Source organism: Macaca thibetana, chromosome 3 (genome assembly GCF_024542745.1).
Source record: "Macaca thibetana thibetana isolate TM-01 chromosome 3, ASM2454274v1, whole genome shotgun sequence".
NCBI classification, from domain to species: domain Eukaryota; kingdom Metazoa; phylum Chordata; class Mammalia; order Primates; family Cercopithecidae; genus Macaca; species Macaca thibetana.
The window spans coordinates 55,934,667-55,952,336 of NC_065580.1; the positions used below are offsets into that span (position 1 = coordinate 55,934,667).

At 40.3% G+C, this 17,670-nt stretch overlaps 2 protein-coding genes across 6 annotated transcripts in view; one reads left to right on the forward strand and one right to left on the reverse strand.

The window, feature by feature from the left end:
* The window catches only part of PSMC2 (proteasome 26S subunit, ATPase 2), a 276,950-nt gene that overhangs the window by 141,197 nt on the left and 118,083 nt on the right, over positions 1 to 17,670 (reverse strand). The gene's annotated exons all lie outside the window — the stretch shown is intronic.
* The window catches only part of NAPEPLD (N-acyl phosphatidylethanolamine phospholipase D), a 49,381-nt gene that overhangs the window by 19,772 nt on the left and 11,939 nt on the right, over positions 1 to 17,670 (forward strand). For 4 of the 5 annotated variants that reach the window (XM_050782762.1, XM_050782765.1, XM_050782764.1 and 1 more), the window contains 3 exons: positions 2,122 to 2,431; positions 10,655 to 11,301; positions 16,002 to 16,312. In XM_050782762.1, coding sequence (XP_050638719.1) covers positions 2,122 to 2,431; positions 10,655 to 11,301; positions 16,002 to 16,245 — 1,201 coding nt within the window. In that variant the 3' untranslated portion in view covers positions 16,246 to 16,312. Of the gene's footprint in view, positions 1 to 2,121; positions 2,432 to 10,654; positions 11,302 to 16,001; positions 16,313 to 17,670 lie in introns of those variants that run through there. The other variant, XM_050782763.1, reaches the window with a different exon arrangement.

The window sequence follows — 17,670 nt, forward strand, 5'->3', positions numbered from 1 at the left end:
CTTGGTGAGTTCGAGGAGGCAAGCAGATTGCTTGAGCCCAGGAGTTCCAGGTCAGCCTGGGCAACACAGTGAAACCCCATCTCTACTAAAAAATGAAAAAATTAGCCAGGCATGGTGGAGCACACCTGTGGTTCCAGCTACTTGGGGGGCTAAGGTGGGAGGATAGCCTGAGCCCGGGGAGGTTGAAGCTGCAATGAGCTGTGATTGAGCCACTGTATTCCAGCCTGGGTGACAGAGTGAGACCCTGTCTCAAAAAAAAAAAAAAAAAACAGAAAAAAGAAAAAAAACAATTTAGATGTATGGCCAGTTAACAAGATTAGGGAAAAGAAGAATGAGCATTTGTGAGTGCCAAGTACGTTATGTACCTGTGTCATTTGATCCTTTGAAAGAAACCTCCACAGGTAGGTAGATCGTTTACAGGGAGAAAATGGAGGATGAAAAAGAGAAGTTATTTGCCCAAAGTATAAATCTTGTTAGACTCTCTCTTAACTCTTGGACTCTCCCACACACAGTGATGGCTGAGCAACAGCGTGTGCTTTAGCTTTAGTCTCAGCTGGGGTTTCTTTTCTTCACAGTGATTCTTTAGATTACAGACTATTTACTCTAGAGAATTTGGAAAAAAAGTTTTGGTTCTGTGTACGTGTTCATCCTAGGGTTTGTGTTTTTTCCCTTTCTCTCTGGGGCAGTATTTCTATTTAAACACCATTGTAGCCATAAAAATAATATTTGGCTTTCAGTTACTGTGCTCATTTCCTTATTTTCACTTACAAAATGTGCTATGTGTGTGCATTGTATTTAACTAATGAAACAGAAAGCAAATGTTTGTTTAACAGAATAAGAAAGAAACGAAATTCATGGCAGATATGTTATTTACCACTTTTGTGTATCTGGAGTTCTGTATAGTTCAAAATCAGGGATTTTAATGCCTTGAGTTAAGCAGTAGCAGTAGTAGCAGTAGTAGCAGTAAAACAAGGTCAGCAGCAACAGCTAACATTGATTGAGCTGTGATGGTGGGTTTATATGTGTGTTACTATGTTTCCAAGTGCTTTATTTGTATTACAGGTCTTCTCAATAACCCTAGGAGGCAAGTAACCTTCTCTCCATTTTATAGATGAGGAAATCAGGATACAGAGAGGGTGGGAAACTGGCTCAAGGTCGTATAGCTAGGATACATACTCACTGACTTGGCAGTTCTGAATTAATTTAAATGTATTTTATTGATCAGTTAAATACATTATTGAAATGTCTCTCAGTTAATGTGTTATCCCCTTTCTAGGGATTTGGACTGGTTGTACTTTCTGGGGGCATTGGTTACAGAATATCTTCAGTGTAACTATGGCTAGGCCTAGTGGGGTATATATATGACTTGCTTGAATTACTAAATTCTCTCAAGGAACTGAAGCAGTCCTTACTATGCATTGTTAACAATAATGTTTTTTAAATACATGTATGAAAATATTATAGATTCATGAAGGTACATTAATTTATTCTACAAAACATCATTGAAATGGAAAATTTAATATGCTTACATGCTAACTGGGGAAATACGTTGTTTTGGATTGCAGGAGATAAAGGATTTTTTAAGGGCTTTTTGGCAGTTATGCTAATAGGTAAACTTCTTTCTTTCTTTCTTTCTTTCTTTTTTCTGAGACGGAGTTTTGCTCTTGTTGCCCAGACTGGAGTGCAATGGCGTGCGTGATCTCAGCTCACCACAACCTCCGCCTCCAGGGTTCAAGCAATTCTCCTGCCTTAGTCTCCTGAGTAGCTGGGATTACAGGCATGTGCCACCATACCTGGCTAATTTTGTATTTTTAGTAGAGATGGGCTTTCTCCACGTTGGTCAGGCTGGTCTCGAACTCCCGACCTGAGGTGATCCGTCTGCCTTGGCCTTCCAAAGTGCTGGGATTACAGGTGTGAGCCACTGCGCCTGGCACATCTTTCTTATTTAGCAAGAAGTAATACTGTATTCTAAAATTGTGCTTTGCAGGAAGAAAGTTTCAGCTAATACAGACATAATATTTTCATAAGTTTGGAGAAATTTTTATTGGCTAACAAATGGTACCTTGTGTTATGTTTGACTACCTTTATGTTCAACTCAGTATTTTTCCCCCTTTTTTTCAGTTCTTCACCAAAGGACATGGATGAAAATGAAAGCAACCAGTCCCTGATGACAAGCAGCCAATATCCTAAAGAAGCAGTAAGAAAACGTCAAAATTCAGCACGGAATTCCAGAGGAAGTGATTCTTCTAGGTTTTCCAGGAAAAGCTTCAAACTGGATTATAGACTAGAAGAAGATGTAACTAAATCCAAGAAAGGAAAAGATGGGAGATTTGTGAATCCGTGGCCAACGTGGAAAAACCTCTCTATTCCAAATGTTCTCAGATGGCTGATAATGGAGAAAGATCACAGCGGTGTTCCAAGTTCTAAAGAGGTGGCGCTTGGCTTTTTTGAATGCTTTATATTTGCTCTTAATATATGACTAATTATTTGAGCCCTTATATATCATAAGGCATAGAATTAGTCTGAGGAGATAAAGTGGACAGGTGTAACCTAGGCCCTAAAGTTCATCATTCAGTAACAGAGTGCATATAGGAATAACCAGACCTGATCTGGTGGCAACTAGAGGTAGGAACAGAGTGCTTTAGAGGTACAGGAAGGAACGTGATGCTGACAGGCAGAGCTGGAGATGTCTTCACAGAGGAGATGAGTATTTCAGCTGGGCCGAGCCAACTAAAAAGTATTTGGACAGTGATTTTCCAGGTAGATGATGGCACGAACAAGGTCATGAAGGTGAGAAAGTGTATTACATGCTCTGGAAGGTAGTAGCCTGGTATGTGTGTGGAATATGGATTATGAGGGTGAAGGCATGGCCTAGAGTGCTTGGCTTTTAACCCTTGGATAAGCTGCCAACACTGTGAAAGGGAGCTTCAGATGACCTTTCCAGACCTTGAAAAGTTGACTCTGGGTTCCTAGCCTTTAAACATACTAGTTTTACTTAAGATGATTCTACTTGGCCTTCTGCTATTCTGTTAGAATAGATAGATCACGGTTTTGGGTTAAGTTGATTTCATGGTTTACATTGAGTATATCAATATTTTTCATTGGTGAACCAAGTAAATACTATGGCTGTGTCTCCTTTCCTTATATACCTCTCCCTCTGCCGTGTTAATAACATCTCTTTCATTTGCTTGACTTTCTGTGTATTTATGACGATTATTTTCCTGCCTCCCCTGGCCTCTCAGTGCCATTTTCCTGAGGGAAAGACTCTCAGGTGGTCGTTCAGCACTGGGCTGTAGTCTGAGCTGATGCCTTCCCAGGGTCTCTGCCGGCTTCTGTTCTAGGGTACCCTTCACCAGCCTCCTGGGCTCCCCTGTGTCTTCTATGGTAGCCCTTATTTTCTGCATCCCACTTGTTCCTCCTTCTGTGTCATTTTCTCATTTTGGTGGAGCATATTTTCAGTGAACTTCCTGAGAAAGGGTATATGGAAAGTAAGTTTTTTGAAAACTTGCTTGTCTGAAATGTCTTTATTCTCACTCATAATTGATAGTTTGGGTATAGAAGTTTTGTTTGGAAACAGTTTTCTCTCAGAATTTGAGAGTATTGCCTCCATAATTTTATTTCTAGTGTGGCTGTGGGGAAGCTCAGTGCCATCCTTACTCTTGATCCTTTGAACAGACCCTTTGTTTTCTCTCTAGAGACTTTGAGAATCCTCTCTTTGGTACTAGTGTTCTGAAAATTGCCATGATGTGTAGTTCTTTATTTATTCATTATGCTCTGTGTGTGGTGGGCCCTTTCAGTCTGAAAATCCATTTCCTTCACTTCTAGAAAATTTCGTCTGTATCTTTGAAAATGTCCTTCCCTACATCTGCTTATTCTAAAATGACTATTAGTTATAGTAGTTCTATTTTGGACCTCCTGGATCAATTCTCTGTAATTTAAGAAAATTTCTTGTGTGTTTATCTTTTTAAAAATATTACATGGCCAGGTGCAGTGGCTCATGCCTGTAATACCCACACTTTAGGAGGCCGAGGCAGGTGGATTGCTTGAGCTGAGGAGTTCGAGACCAACCGGGGCAACATAGCAAAATGCCATCTCTACCAAAACCAACAACAACAACAACAACAAAAACCCAAAAATTTAGCCAGGCGCAATAGAATGTGCCTGTAATCCCAGCTACTTGGGAGGCTGAGGCAGGAGAATCACCTGAGCCTGGGAGGCAAAAGTTGCAGTGAGCCGAGATCACGCCACTACACTCCAGCCTGGGTGACAGAGCAAGACCCTGTCTCAAAAAAAAAAAAAAAAAAAAAAATTACATTCTGAGGAGTCGACCCCTGGGAGGAATGATGCTAGGTGCAGATGCAGTGTGGCTTTTGATGGTGCCTTATGGACAGTTGTGTCCCAAAGGAGGGATGAGAATAACTGCTGAGGTCCTAAAGAGCAAGCCTAACTCCAGCCATTGGCACACAGGCATTAAATGGAAACTTGGAAGTTGAAATGATAGAATCTCACTTGTCTAGACTAGCTTTATGGTTTTATTATTGGTAATATTTTTATCCATTGATTGAGTGCAGATTTTTGGAGACCTTTTAAAGGTATAGAGAATCGGCTTGACAACAGTGCACATGCAGCAAGTTTTAAAGAAGCAAAGAACTAAAAATTCATGCTTGTCTCCGAGAAGTGCAGGCAGACCTGATTTCCTAGAGACGTCTAGGATTTTAATGACCACAGATAGCAAGCAAGCATGCAGCTTACCCCTTGATAGGGTCTCACTCTGTCACCCAAGCTGGAGTGCAGTAGAGCTTTGAGACTCATCACTACAGCCTCAAACACCTGGGCTCTAGTGACCCTCAGCCTCCCAGTGGTTTTTGTAGACAGCCTGATGGAGTTTCATGGCAGAGAAGATTAATTAAACAATGTCTTTCAATTTTAATAAATTTTGGCAATTCAAAACAAATTTATATTCTGAACAATTTCCTCAATAATTTGTTTCATTTTTATTTATTATTATTATTTTTGAGACGGAGTCTCATTCTTTTTGCCCAGGCTGGAGTGCACTGGCACAGTCTCGGCTCACTGCAACCTCTGCCTCCTGACTTCAGGCGATTCTCCTGCCTCAGCCTTGCGAGTAGCTGGGACTATAGGCGCCTACCACCACGCCTGGCTAATTTTTTTTTGTATTTTTAGTAGAGACGGGGTTTCACTGTGTTTGGCCAGGCTGGTCTCGAACTGCTGACCTCAGGTGATCCACCTGCCTTGGCTTCCCAAAGCGCTGGGATTACAGGCGTGAGCCACTGTGCCTGGCCCTGTTTGTTTCATTTTTAAATCTTGTGTCTCATAGAGTCGTAGGGATGACTGAAAATGTCACCATATACAATTTTTTATAAAACTAGAAAATATGAATACTCTGATCGCAACCATTCATAAAATAGAACTACAAGTACAGATCATAATGTTAACAGTGGTTATAATCTTTGCATGTTGGTATAATGATGGCAACTATTTATATTTTTCTGTATTTTCCAAATATTAAGAGCATTTTCTCTTATAATCAAGGAGTTTAAAAATACTAAGCCATTTTGATAGATCTTATACTCTTAATACACATGGGAAAAATGTCAAACATTAGCATCAATACTTAATTGAATTGGAGTTATTTTGGTAACACATGTATCTTTATTCAGTGTTCACATATATCTTATAAATATGAAAAAGAAAAATGTTATTTTTTAATTTAAAAATCTGAGTTGCAAATTACAGTATAGGTAGTAAAGTGTTCTAAGATGGTGAAAATGTACCTTCAGTTGGAAGGAAAGTATTACCTTGTCTTCTTTAAAAGTGATATTTTAAAAACATAGTTTAAAAGGATTTGAGTCACATCTTTCTTTTTTGTCTCATTAATACACACAAACACATACTCTTAAAATAGTAAGTATATTAAGAAGATATGAGTTTCATTGTTTAATTTTAATGTAAGTTAATATGTATGCCATTGAAGGAGCATGGCTTAGTGAAAGAGAGGTCTTTTGAGTCAGGAAGACCTAGATTTCACTCCTGATTGGTTACTTACCTCTTGTATGACTTTGGCAAGTTTCTTAGTGACCCCAGTCTGCCTTGGTCTGGTCATCTGTAAAATGGCAGTAATATTTGCTTCACAAATGTAGATGACACAGTGTACCTAAAGCACCTTGCAAAGAGTAGCTATTGAACAAATGTTAGGATTTGTTCCCTTTTCCCAAGAAAAGTAAAACATTAACTAGTATAGTGGTTAATTATGAGTCTTGGGATTTTCCATTTTGCAGCTTTCAAAAAGGAAGACCAGCCAAGAAAGTCTTGATCTAGCCATGAAAATGCCACGTGAGTGATTGGTTTCACCAAGTAAACAAGAATCCATCCTCTCCCTACCCCTTTTTCTATATGCTTTTTCTTTCTTTCTTTCTTTCTTTCTTTTTTAAGACGGAGTTTTGCTCTTGTTGCCCAGGCTGGAGTGCAGTGGCATGATCTCGGCTCACTGCAACCTTTGCCTCCTGGGTTCAAGTGATTCTCCTGCCTCAGCCTCCCGAGTAGCTGGAATTACAGGCATGCACCACCACACCTGGCTTATTTTGTATTTTTAGTAGAGACACGGTTTCTCCATATTGGTGAGACTGGTCTTGAACTCCCGACCTCAGGTGAGCCACCCACCTCGGCCTCCCAAAGTGCTGGGATTATAGGCGTGAGCCACTGTGCCTGGTCTATTATTATTTTTAAATTATTATTTATTATTATTTTTTAATAGAGGCAGGATCTCACTATGTTGCCCTGCTAGTCTTGAACTACTGGCCTCAAGCAGTTTTCTGGCCTAGGCCTCCTGAAGTGTTGGGATTACAGGCATGTACCACAGCACCAGCCTTAAAATTTTAAAAATAGTTTTAACATAATATAGGCTTCACATATTTAAAATGCACAACTTAATGAGTTTTGACATATGTATATACCCTTGAAAAGATCACCACAATCAAGATAATGAACATATATATTATCCCCTAAAGTTTCCTTGTGTTCTTTTGAAATTCATACCCCCTTATTCTCCCAACCTGGACCCCAGGCTGTTACTTTTTAAGAAAACATGTTATTAAATGAGATTTAATGAGAAGAAGTATGTTTTACTACAGTGGGTCTGGCTGGGTGACCTTGCCTGAGTGCTGTAACTTCCCTAATTCATGGTTTTCTTACCTGTAGAATGGAGCTGGTTTATAGGACCTACTTCCAGTGTTGTGGTCAGTAGCCAGTAGCAGTTAGTACAGTGTCTAGCACATAAGCACTTCATAAACGGTAGCTATTGTTAATAGTATTTTGTTTTGTGTTATGCTAAAGTACTTGATACATTAGGTAGTTCATCATCATTATGTGCCCAATACGATGCCAAGTATGAGTACATAGTAGGTACTCAGTTTATATTCATTCCCTCTCCCTTTCCTCATTAATTCTGTATATACCACTTGGCATATATCATTGTTCACTAACCCTAACTACCAATTTTAAGAACTGATTGAAAGTTGACATTCATTCATTTACTCATCCATTCAACAAATTTTGTTGAGCACATGCTGTGTTTCATTAATCAAACTGAGCACTGAATGATTCTACCTTTCATAGGACATAGGATAAATTCTGTGTACCTATAACCAGAATATCCAGAGGAGATGTGTGAATAGGGAGATACGGAAGTTGAGAGGCAGGAGTGAGTGCTTCCAGCTGTGGGACTCAAGAGATGGCCCGAAGGGATAAGGGGGAAGATAATTTAACCTGAGAAATGGGATGAATACTGTGCAGGGTTCTTGAGCTCAGTCTAGGAGTGGGAAGCAGTCTCCATGTAGATGGGGCACAGCACATGTGAAAGAGGAGCATGAAACAACCCGAGAGAATTGGGGCAGTCCCTGGGCAGCTCACTGCTGGGCTGAGGAGGTGAGACAGACTTTGTCAGGTAGTAGAGAGCCAGTGGAGATTTTGCAGCAGAGGAGACTTAAGTTATACCTTAAATTGGCTGTTTTTGAGGTGGCTCTTGTGCATGGATTGAGTTGACAGGCAGATAGTTGGGCATTCTGGAGAGCTTTGAATGTCTGAATATTTCTTAGCATCTTAACTAGGTTACTAGCTCCACAGAAATGCAAAAGATTGGTAGGATTGGTGCCTGGTTGGTTGTCAGGGTTGGAACTTGCTTGCTTCTTCTTTTGGAGTACTTGTAGAGTGCTTATTATGTCCCAACCACTCCTAATTCTATCCTCACAGGAATGAAGCGTAGGTACAATTATTATACCCATTTTTCAGATGAGGAAACTAAAGGTTAGAGTGGCTAAGAGAAACGTTTTTGTCCTCCACCTGTGCTGCTCCTTCTCTTCCTGTCCAGGCCTTCTTCCCATTCAGACTCTCCCATTGACCTCTCAGTTTCCCTTCACCAGTATCTCCCCATCTGTCCTCTCTTGTCTCTGTCTACCGCTGTCTCCTTTGCTCAGGTCCTCATCTCTTCATATCCTGGCAACTGTTGTGACACTCTCCATGCCATCATTTGGACTCTAGAATTGTTTTATCTAAACATAATTGGGTCATGTCTTTTTGTGTGTGTGTGTGTGTGTGTGTGTGTGTGTGCATGTGTACGTGTGTGTGTACGTGTGAGGGCAAGAAGATACTTCCTAGGCTGGGTGTGGTGGCTCACACCTGTAATCCTAGCACTTTGGGAAGCAGATCGCTTCAGCCCAGGAGTTCGACACCAGCCTGGGCAACATGGAAAAACCCACCCTGTCTCTACAAAAAAAAAAAAAGATGCTTCCTCATTGTCTTAGAGTGAAGTGTGACACTCAAGGCTTATTGTGTTTCCATCTTTATAGATTTAGTTTGTCCCCCTCAAACACCACATTCCTGTTTGGCTCTGTACCTTTGCTTGGGTAGTTTCTCTACCTGAAATGCCCTTCTTCCTTTTTTCTGCATCATGAATTTCTCATCATTCTTCAGGAACTCACACAAGTCACTGTGTCTGTGATGTCTTTGGCAACTGGGCTCTTCATTCCTCCTTATCAGGCTATAACATGACCTGTATTTTAACTACTTATCCAATACCACACCCTTTCAAAGTTGATTTAGTGGCAACTTACAAACATACATAAAGCAGTAAAACAAGAAATGGATGAGGTATAGAATTACTATACCTAGCCAGTCTAGGAGCAAAATGGACTATTAGACTAGAGAAATAAAATAAAGCCAAGAATAAAGTTAATACAGAAATATGTTCCATCATGTGCTGCACATTGCTGCAGGTGGCCTCAGCTTTTCCTCTGAACTTCCTAGTTAAAGAGAGAAGTAGCATGAAATCTTAAGAGTTTTCCCAGTGACAGAAATGACAAAGCCAGGTGCTCTGGAGAAGGAGAGTTTTTCCTGTTACGAGATGGGAGAGAAATGTTTCTGGGGTAAGTAGGAAGGTGGAGGTGGTACCAAGTCTGCAGCCTGAACACATGCATGGCAAGTTTCATGAGGTGGCTTCCTATGAGAGACCTCCATGCAGCTATATAGCATGGTACCAGAGCACAATTCAGTAAAAGAGCTTTATAAAAGCCAAGACTGTGACGCTGCAACCCACAACGTTTTGGCCTAGCTTAATCCAAGTATAAAATGTAGAATAAGCAAGGAATAATACTCTTCACACTTTGTTATAGTTATTGTTTTATACCCATTTACCACCCCCCTTACCTCAGTGATCAGCTTCTCACAGGAAGGGATCATATTCACGTTGGTTTGATCAATGGTAGAAAATCAGAAAGGTAAGGAATGAGGAAAACAATTTATGACTGTGATTTGTCCAGGAATCATCACAGCGCTCCATTTTGAAACTCAGAAAGTGAGATTCAGGCCAGGCACAGTGGCTCATGCCTATAATACCAGCACTTTGGGAGGGCAGTCCAGGACGGTTGCTTGAGCCCAGGAGTTCAAGACCAATCTGGGCAACATAATGAGACCCTATCTCTACAAAAAATAAAAAATTAGCTGGATATGGTGGTGCTGCGTGCCTGTGATCCCAGCTGAGAGGTTGAGGTGGGATGATCACTTGACCCTGGGAGGTTGTGGCTGTAGAGAGCTCTGATTATGCCACTGCACTCCAGCCTGGGTAACACAGTGAGAGCCTGTCTCAAACAAACAAACAAAAAAGAAAAATATCAGATTCATGATTCATGTCTGAGATCCAAGAGCTACAAATAAATGGTCATAAGCTTTCTTTACTATTTCCAGGGACTGACCTGCTTTTAAGGCAGTTTTTAGCAGCAAATACATCAGCTGAGTAGAATGGCAATAAAAAAATGACTGCATCTAGGCCAGTCTACTTCTGGCACTACTGAAGAGAGCCTTTAAAAAATTAATACATTTAGCAGCACTCAGAGTTTTAAATTTAATTTTCCCTTTTGCATTTGGGATGAAGATGATTACCATATTATCATGATTATTAAGTCAAATTCAGAAAGAAGTATGCATTTTCAAGAAAAAAGCAAAAGTGTAGCAAGTTTATTGAATAACTTTAGTTCTCTGAAAATAGCTCTTCTTGCTGTTATTTAGGTCAAAATGTGGACTATGATGATATAATACTTTTTTTTCTAACTACTCTTTTGTCTTGCTTTCTTTATACACAAAGGAACTTGACAAAGAACTCCCAGTGCTTAAGCCATATTTTATCACTAACCCTGAAGAAGCTGGAGTGAGGGAAGCTGGCTTAAGAGTCACATGGCTGGGACATGCCACTGTAATGGTGGAAATGGATGAGCTCATATTTCTCACGGATCCCATCTTTAGCTCTCGTGCTTCACCATCGCAGTACATGGGTCCAAAGCGATTTCGTCGTTCCCCGTGCACAATAAGTGAACTCCCTCCAATAGATGCAGTCCTTATCAGTCACAACCACTATGACCATCTGGACTACAATTCTGTCATTGCTTTGAATGAGCGATTTGGTAACGAGTTGAGATGGTTTGTGCCTTTGGGTCTTCTTGACTGGATGCAAAAATGTGGCTGTGAGAATGTGATTGAGTTGGACTGGTGGGAGGAGAATTGTGTCCCCGGACATGATAAGGTCACCTTTGTCTTTACACCTTCCCAGCACTGGTGTAAAAGGACTCTAATGGATGACAACAAGGTGCTGTGGGGCAGCTGGTCTGTCTTGGGGCCTTGGAATCGATTTTTTTTTGCAGGAGATACTGGTTATTGCCCTGCTTTTGAAGAGATAGGAAAAAGATTTGGACCTTTTGACCTTGCAGCTATTCCCATCGGAGCTTATGAACCAAGGTATGTAGACTTCCAAAGAAAACACTCCTGCTATGTGGTAAGTTAACTGAATTTAAAAGTAAAGCAATTATGGTTTTTGTGACACTGTAATTTATGATTTTAATGGTGGACTTTGTTATACATGATTGGGGGCCGGTGGATCAGATTCAGTTAGATTTTATTTTTAAATATTTTAAATTAAATATTTTTTAAATTGGCAAGTAAAAATTGTGTATACAGTGTGCAACATGATGCTTTGATATATGTATGCATTATGGAATGACTAAATCAAACTGTTTTACATGTGCATTATCTCACATACTTATGTTTTTGTGGTGAGAATTAAAATATTTTAATTATAGTTGTATCAGTTAAAAAAATTACTCAAAATCAGGGATGATGTTATCATAAAAAAAGGATCAAGGTTTAAAGAATTACTATACCTAGCCAGAAGTTCACATACCATTCAACTACACTGGTCAGCCAGTAATAAAACCTACTCTTGTTCTTTTACATGGAGAATACTTTCTTTCTTTATATAACCACTTTTTGCTCCATAACTTGAGTGCCCCAATCCCCTGTCCTATAGCTCTCCTACATTTAGCAAAGAGAAAAAGCAGGGAATTGGCCTATAGCATTAGTCCTTGCTGATTGTTTTATTTCAGTCAGCACTGAAGTTAATCTGGTTATGGTGTTATTGTGCTACTCATCACTCATCCTCCAACCTTGACATACTAATGACCTGTTTCAGAGCAGTGAAAGGTCACACTCTCATTGGACACCAAGGAGACTCATCCACTGTCTTCGTTTCCTTAATATTCTCTGTTTAGGGAAAAGAGAAGTGATTTCAAAGAATTAAATTAGATTTCAGTCAACTCTGGTTTATATGTGCAAATAAAGAGAAAACAAAACACTGATAGTAACAAAGCAATGGATAATTTAAAAAATATTTTATTCTATAGTGCATGGACAGATACATACAAAAACATTTTGTTTAGGTAATTCCATAAGCAGAAGAACAAGTATTTCTCTAATACATAGATTAATTGAATGAATCTAATCTTTTGTTTTCATCCGATTTTGTTATTTGCTAAATTTTTACATTCACTAAAACCATTTTGTCCCTATTTTTATTTATTAATGCTTATTTATCCCTTTTTTGTTTTTTGCTAGTTTCCTTATTTGGAGGGGCTAGATATTTTTACCCTTTTTTGGTTCTTGATAATGGTTAAAATGATTACAAATCAATATTGGCGCTTCAATTTTACTTTTCTAATTAGTTATAATTCTAACGAAACCTCTCAAAACCTGTCAACTTGTATATTTTTAGAACTGTTACAAGTCAGTTTTATATTTGTAACATAAAATTGGTCTTTACTCGATGTATGTTCCTTTTTTGTTTGTTTGTTTGAGACGGAGTCTTACTCTCTTGCCCAGGTTGGAATGCAGTGGCGTGATCTTGGCTCACTGCAACCTCTGCCCCTGGGTCCAAGTGATTCTTCTGCCTCAGCCTCCCAAGTATCTAGGACTACAGGTGCCTGCCACCATGTCCGGCTAGTTTTTGTGTGTGTGTTTTTAGTAGAGACAGGGTTTCACCATGTTGGCTAGACTGGTTTTGAACTCCTGACCTCAAGTGATCTGCCTGCCTGGGCCTCCCAAAGTGGTAGGATTACAGGCGTGAGCCACCGTACCCAGCCTGATGTATGTTCTTAATAGATTAGAACATCTTTTATTTGTTGTTATGAAAATAAGTTTTCATATGTAGTAATATATAAATTTGTCACATATATTTGTGATGACAGAATGTGTACAACCAAATTTACTCACATAATCCCCTTTCCTGCTTGCATTGCAGGCAAACAGGAAACAACTAAGATGGGAAAAAGACAAGGAGGCTATTATTTGCCCCAAGAGAGTTAAATTGTGAGAGCCTGTAATGTGTAATCTGTTTCTTTGGTTACTATTAACGGCTTTAGAAATAAGACATCGAATAAAGCTTGAGAGTGCTGTATAAATTTAAGATGTTTACAACGAAAACAACTTTCAATAAGATGCTTGGAATGTTTCATTCTTTCTTTAGGGAATCTCCTGTCACCAGGTATTCTATCCGAGTCAGTTAAGATTTTAAGTTTTTATTTTAATTGTTATATCAGAATAAAAATTTTAAATCTATTTCAGGTGGAAAGGAATGTATCTATCTCTTTGATTTGCACTAGGATTTAAAAAAAATCAAGAGAGAAACAGCAAAAACCATTTTCATCTTTCCCTGAATTCCAAGAGTCAGGAGATATGGCAGAACAGTGCTGCTCTCATTTGCTGTTGAGAACACAGTGGCTTTGTTTTCAGGCTTCTGTAGGACCCAGCAGCTCCTAACAGTAAATATCTGTTGCAGATGGATAAACTTCTCCATGATGCCTTCTGTAAAGTGTGGAAGCTCCTGTGCTGAATCCATGTCTGTTGGTCTTCACTGTAGTGTTAGTTGTCACTGGCAGACTAGGATGTAAATAATGTGAACACAGTGTTGTTTTTCCTCCTTGAAACTGATGGCTTGGAAGGCAAAGGATTTGCTTGTAGACAGTACACTTTCTCCTTTGTATCAGGAATAATACTTCTTTCTTCTGAAAGTATTGGTTTTGTTTACTCTTGGGAGAATTCTATGAAAGTAGATGATGTTCTCTGTGCCTTCCTAAGCCTTGTCTTGTTTAATCCTCACATAATGGGGTAAATTTATATTTCATGGACAAAGAAATAGAAGCTCAGAGAATTTGAACAGACTTTCCAAAGGCATTCTAAGAACTGCAGGAGCTGGGATTCACACCCAAGCCTTCTGCCTCCTGAGCCCTTGCTCTTCCCAAGGCATTAGGCAGCCTTTCATTATTTCCTTAATCATTTACCCATTAGTCTGATGTTCTTGCCAAACCGAACACCTCATTGTTCAGTTTTATGGTTAAATAAAATTTCTTGAATAGTAATTGGATATTTTGGCTACTGGTCTTTAAATTTTATGTACTAGTTTTTGTTTATTTTTGCTTTAGCAAGTTTTTACAAATTTGTATCAGCAGGACATACAAATTCTTTTGTAATTGGAGTTTTGGTTTTTATTTCTTTACCAACTATTCAGTTTCTTTGATTCATATCCAGGACTGTAAAATATCTACTTTTAAAAGTAACAGTGAGTCAGGACTTATTTCCCAGTCTCAATGGATAAAGTAAAAAAACTGGCAGCTGGGCACACTGGCTCACGTCTGTAATCCCAGCACTTTGGGACGCGGAGGTAGGCAGATCACAAGGTCAGGAGATCAAGGCTAACACGGTGAAACCCCATCTCTACTAAAAATACAAAACATTAGCTGGGCGTGGTGGCACGTGCCTGTAGTCCCACCTACTCAGGAGGCTGAGGCAGGAGAATCACTTGAACCCAGGAGGTGGAGGTTGCAGTGAGCTGGGATCATGGCACTGCACTCTAGCCTGAGCAACAGAGTGAGACTCAGTCTCAGAAAAAAAAAAAAAAAAAAACTGGCAAAAACCAGCAGATGGTGACAAAAGTGATCCCTAGCTGCCCTCATTGCTCATTAGCCTAAGGCACTCCCACCATCACCATGACAGTTTACAAATGCCATGGCAACAACCTAGAAATAAATTACTGCCCCTTTCCATGGCAATGATCCAGAAATTACCACCCCATTCCTAGAAAGTTCTAAGTAATCTGCCCTTCAATTTGCATTAACCCATTCCCTAATTTACATATAATTAAAAGTGGGCATAAGTGAGTATAAATACAGTTGCCAACCCCTCATATGTTGCCAACTCTGAGTGCACTTACTGCCTATAACTTAGCCCTGCTCCGCAAGGAGCAGTATCATTTAATAAAAATTGCTGGCCAACACCACTGGCTTGCCCTTGAATTCTTTCCTTTGTGAGGCCAAAAACCCTCCTGGGCTAAGCCCCAGTTTTGGGGCTTGCCTCCCCTGCATCATCAGTAAATTGTGTCTTCAGATAGATCCAGTAAAATCAAAGTATACATGAAACAAAAATCTCACTATTCAGAGGGGAGTTTGCTTGAGACTTACTTATTTTATAGCAATTTGTACAAAAAAGACTTTTGCTTGTTTTATTTTTCAGCAGAAAGTGTATTAAAGGGAGATGGTTTTGCTCCTGTGACTTACTCCTGTGCAGAATTTGTTTTGTTTTGTTTTTACAATCTAGTCTTGACCTGACCTTCAGACTTGGTTTCTAGCTCATCCTCCCCAAAATTGCATGCTTTATCCCAGTGAGTGGTTCTTTTTTTTTTTTTTTTTTTTTTTTTTTGAGACGGAGTCATGCTCTGTCGCCCAGGCTGGAGTGCAGTGGCCGGATCTCAGCTCACTGCAAGCTCCGCCTCCCGGGTTCACGCCATTCTCCTGCCTCAGCCTCCCAAGTAGCTGGGACTACAGGCGCCCGCCACTTCGCCCGGCTAGTTTTTTGTATTTTTTAGTAGAGACGGGGTTTCACCGTGCTAGCCAGGATGGTCTCGATCTCCTGACCTCGTGATCCGCCCGTCTCGGCCTCCCAAAGTGCTGGGATTACAGGCTTGAGCCACCGCGCCCGGCCAAGTGAGTGGTTCTTAATTCTCAACATCCATAGTCCTGCACAGAATCTTAAAGTTTGATTAAATGAAACAGATTTTAGAATTTAGTGTATATCTCAAAGGTCAGAATTAAGAAATTGCCTTGTTTCATCAGGTGGTTTATGAAATACCAGCATGTAGACCCAGAAGAAGCTGTAAGGATTCACATTGATGTCCAAACAAAGAAATCTATGGCAATTCACTGGGGAACTTTTGCCTTAGCAAATGAGGTAAGTTTGATTGCGATAAAAATAACTGTGTGTTTGACCAATGATAGGATTCAGGCATCACTGTTCCCTAGTTTTCAGACCCAAGACTCTGGAATCAGATACTGCATACTCATCACAGTCACTGCATGAATTAGGGTGGTAAATCATACTAATTAGTAGAACAATACACACATATACAGTCAGAAAAAAAAAACAAGCTCATTGTGTTTTCTTTTGGCTTATTTCTGAAGTTAGTAAAGCTTGTGTTTGTATAACCAAAAATCTGTATGTGATCTGGAGAATAGAAAAGCAAGCCATCATGTCTCACCCCTCAAGCAGGCTCTCACGCTAGCAGAAGACAGAAGTCATGTATGTGATACAGGTGTTAGAAGGGGAAAGTGCTGTAATGTGGAACAGATGACATGGTCTCAGAATCAGGACGTTTGCTGATGGCAGGGATCAGAGGGAGCTTGATGGAATAAGTGACAGTTGAACTTGGCTCTGAGAGGGCAGGGAGGAAGGCATTTTCAGAGGAGGAAAGGGCAGAGCATAGGCTCGGAGGCAGCTAGTGTGGGGAATACTTGAATCAGTTCAGCAGGAGAGTGGAGGGCAACAGGGAGAAGTAAGGCTAGTGTGGAACTTTCAAGAAATATGTTCAGTAAACATTGACTCGGTGTCTGCTATGTGCCAGGCATAGGGATAAATGTGATTTTATTCCTAGATTAAAACACAAGAGCTAATTTTTCCTTAAGGCAGATGGACCCTAGAACTTTGCTACTAGCCTGGGTTCTGGGAGCAAGCAGAGGATAGTATAAAGCTTTCTCTCCTTTCCTGGATCCAAGGTCTTCTCTAAACAAAACTTAGAAATGTATGGTTAGGCCAGGTGCGGTGGCTCACACCTGTAATCCCAGCAATTTGGGAGGCTGAGGCAGGTGGATCACTTAAGGTCAGGAGTTCAAGACCAGCCTGGCCAACATGGTGAAACCCTGTCTGTACTAAAAATACAAAAAAATTAGCCAGGTGTGGTGGTGTGTGCCTGTAATCCCAGCTACTTGGGAGGCTGAGGCAGGAGAATTGCTTGAACCCGGGAAGTGGAGGTGAGAGTAAGTAGAGATTGTGCCACTGCACTCCAGCCTGTGCAAAAGAGTGAGATTTGGCTGGGCACCTGTGGCTTACACCTGTAATCCCAGCACTTTGGGAGTCTGAGGCAGGTGGATCACCTGAGGTCAGGAGTTCGAGACCAGCCTGGCCAACATGAGTAAACTCCGTCTACTAAAATTAGCCAGGCATGGTGGCAGTTACCTATAATCCCAGCTACTTGGGAGGCTGAGGCAGGAGAATAACTTGAACCTGGGGGACAGAGGTTGCAGTGAGCCGAGATCACGGCACTTCCCTCCAGCCTGGGTGAAAGAGTGAAACTCTGTCTCGAAAAAAAAAAACAAACAAAAAAACCCAAAAAGTGTGGTTAGTACTTGGCTTCTTTACTTTCTGTGCTATCTTCCATCCCAGAGCCTCTCTGCAGGAACCCAGTGTTTTCTTGTGGTTTTAAGTACTCCTTTGTCTCATTTATGGCCC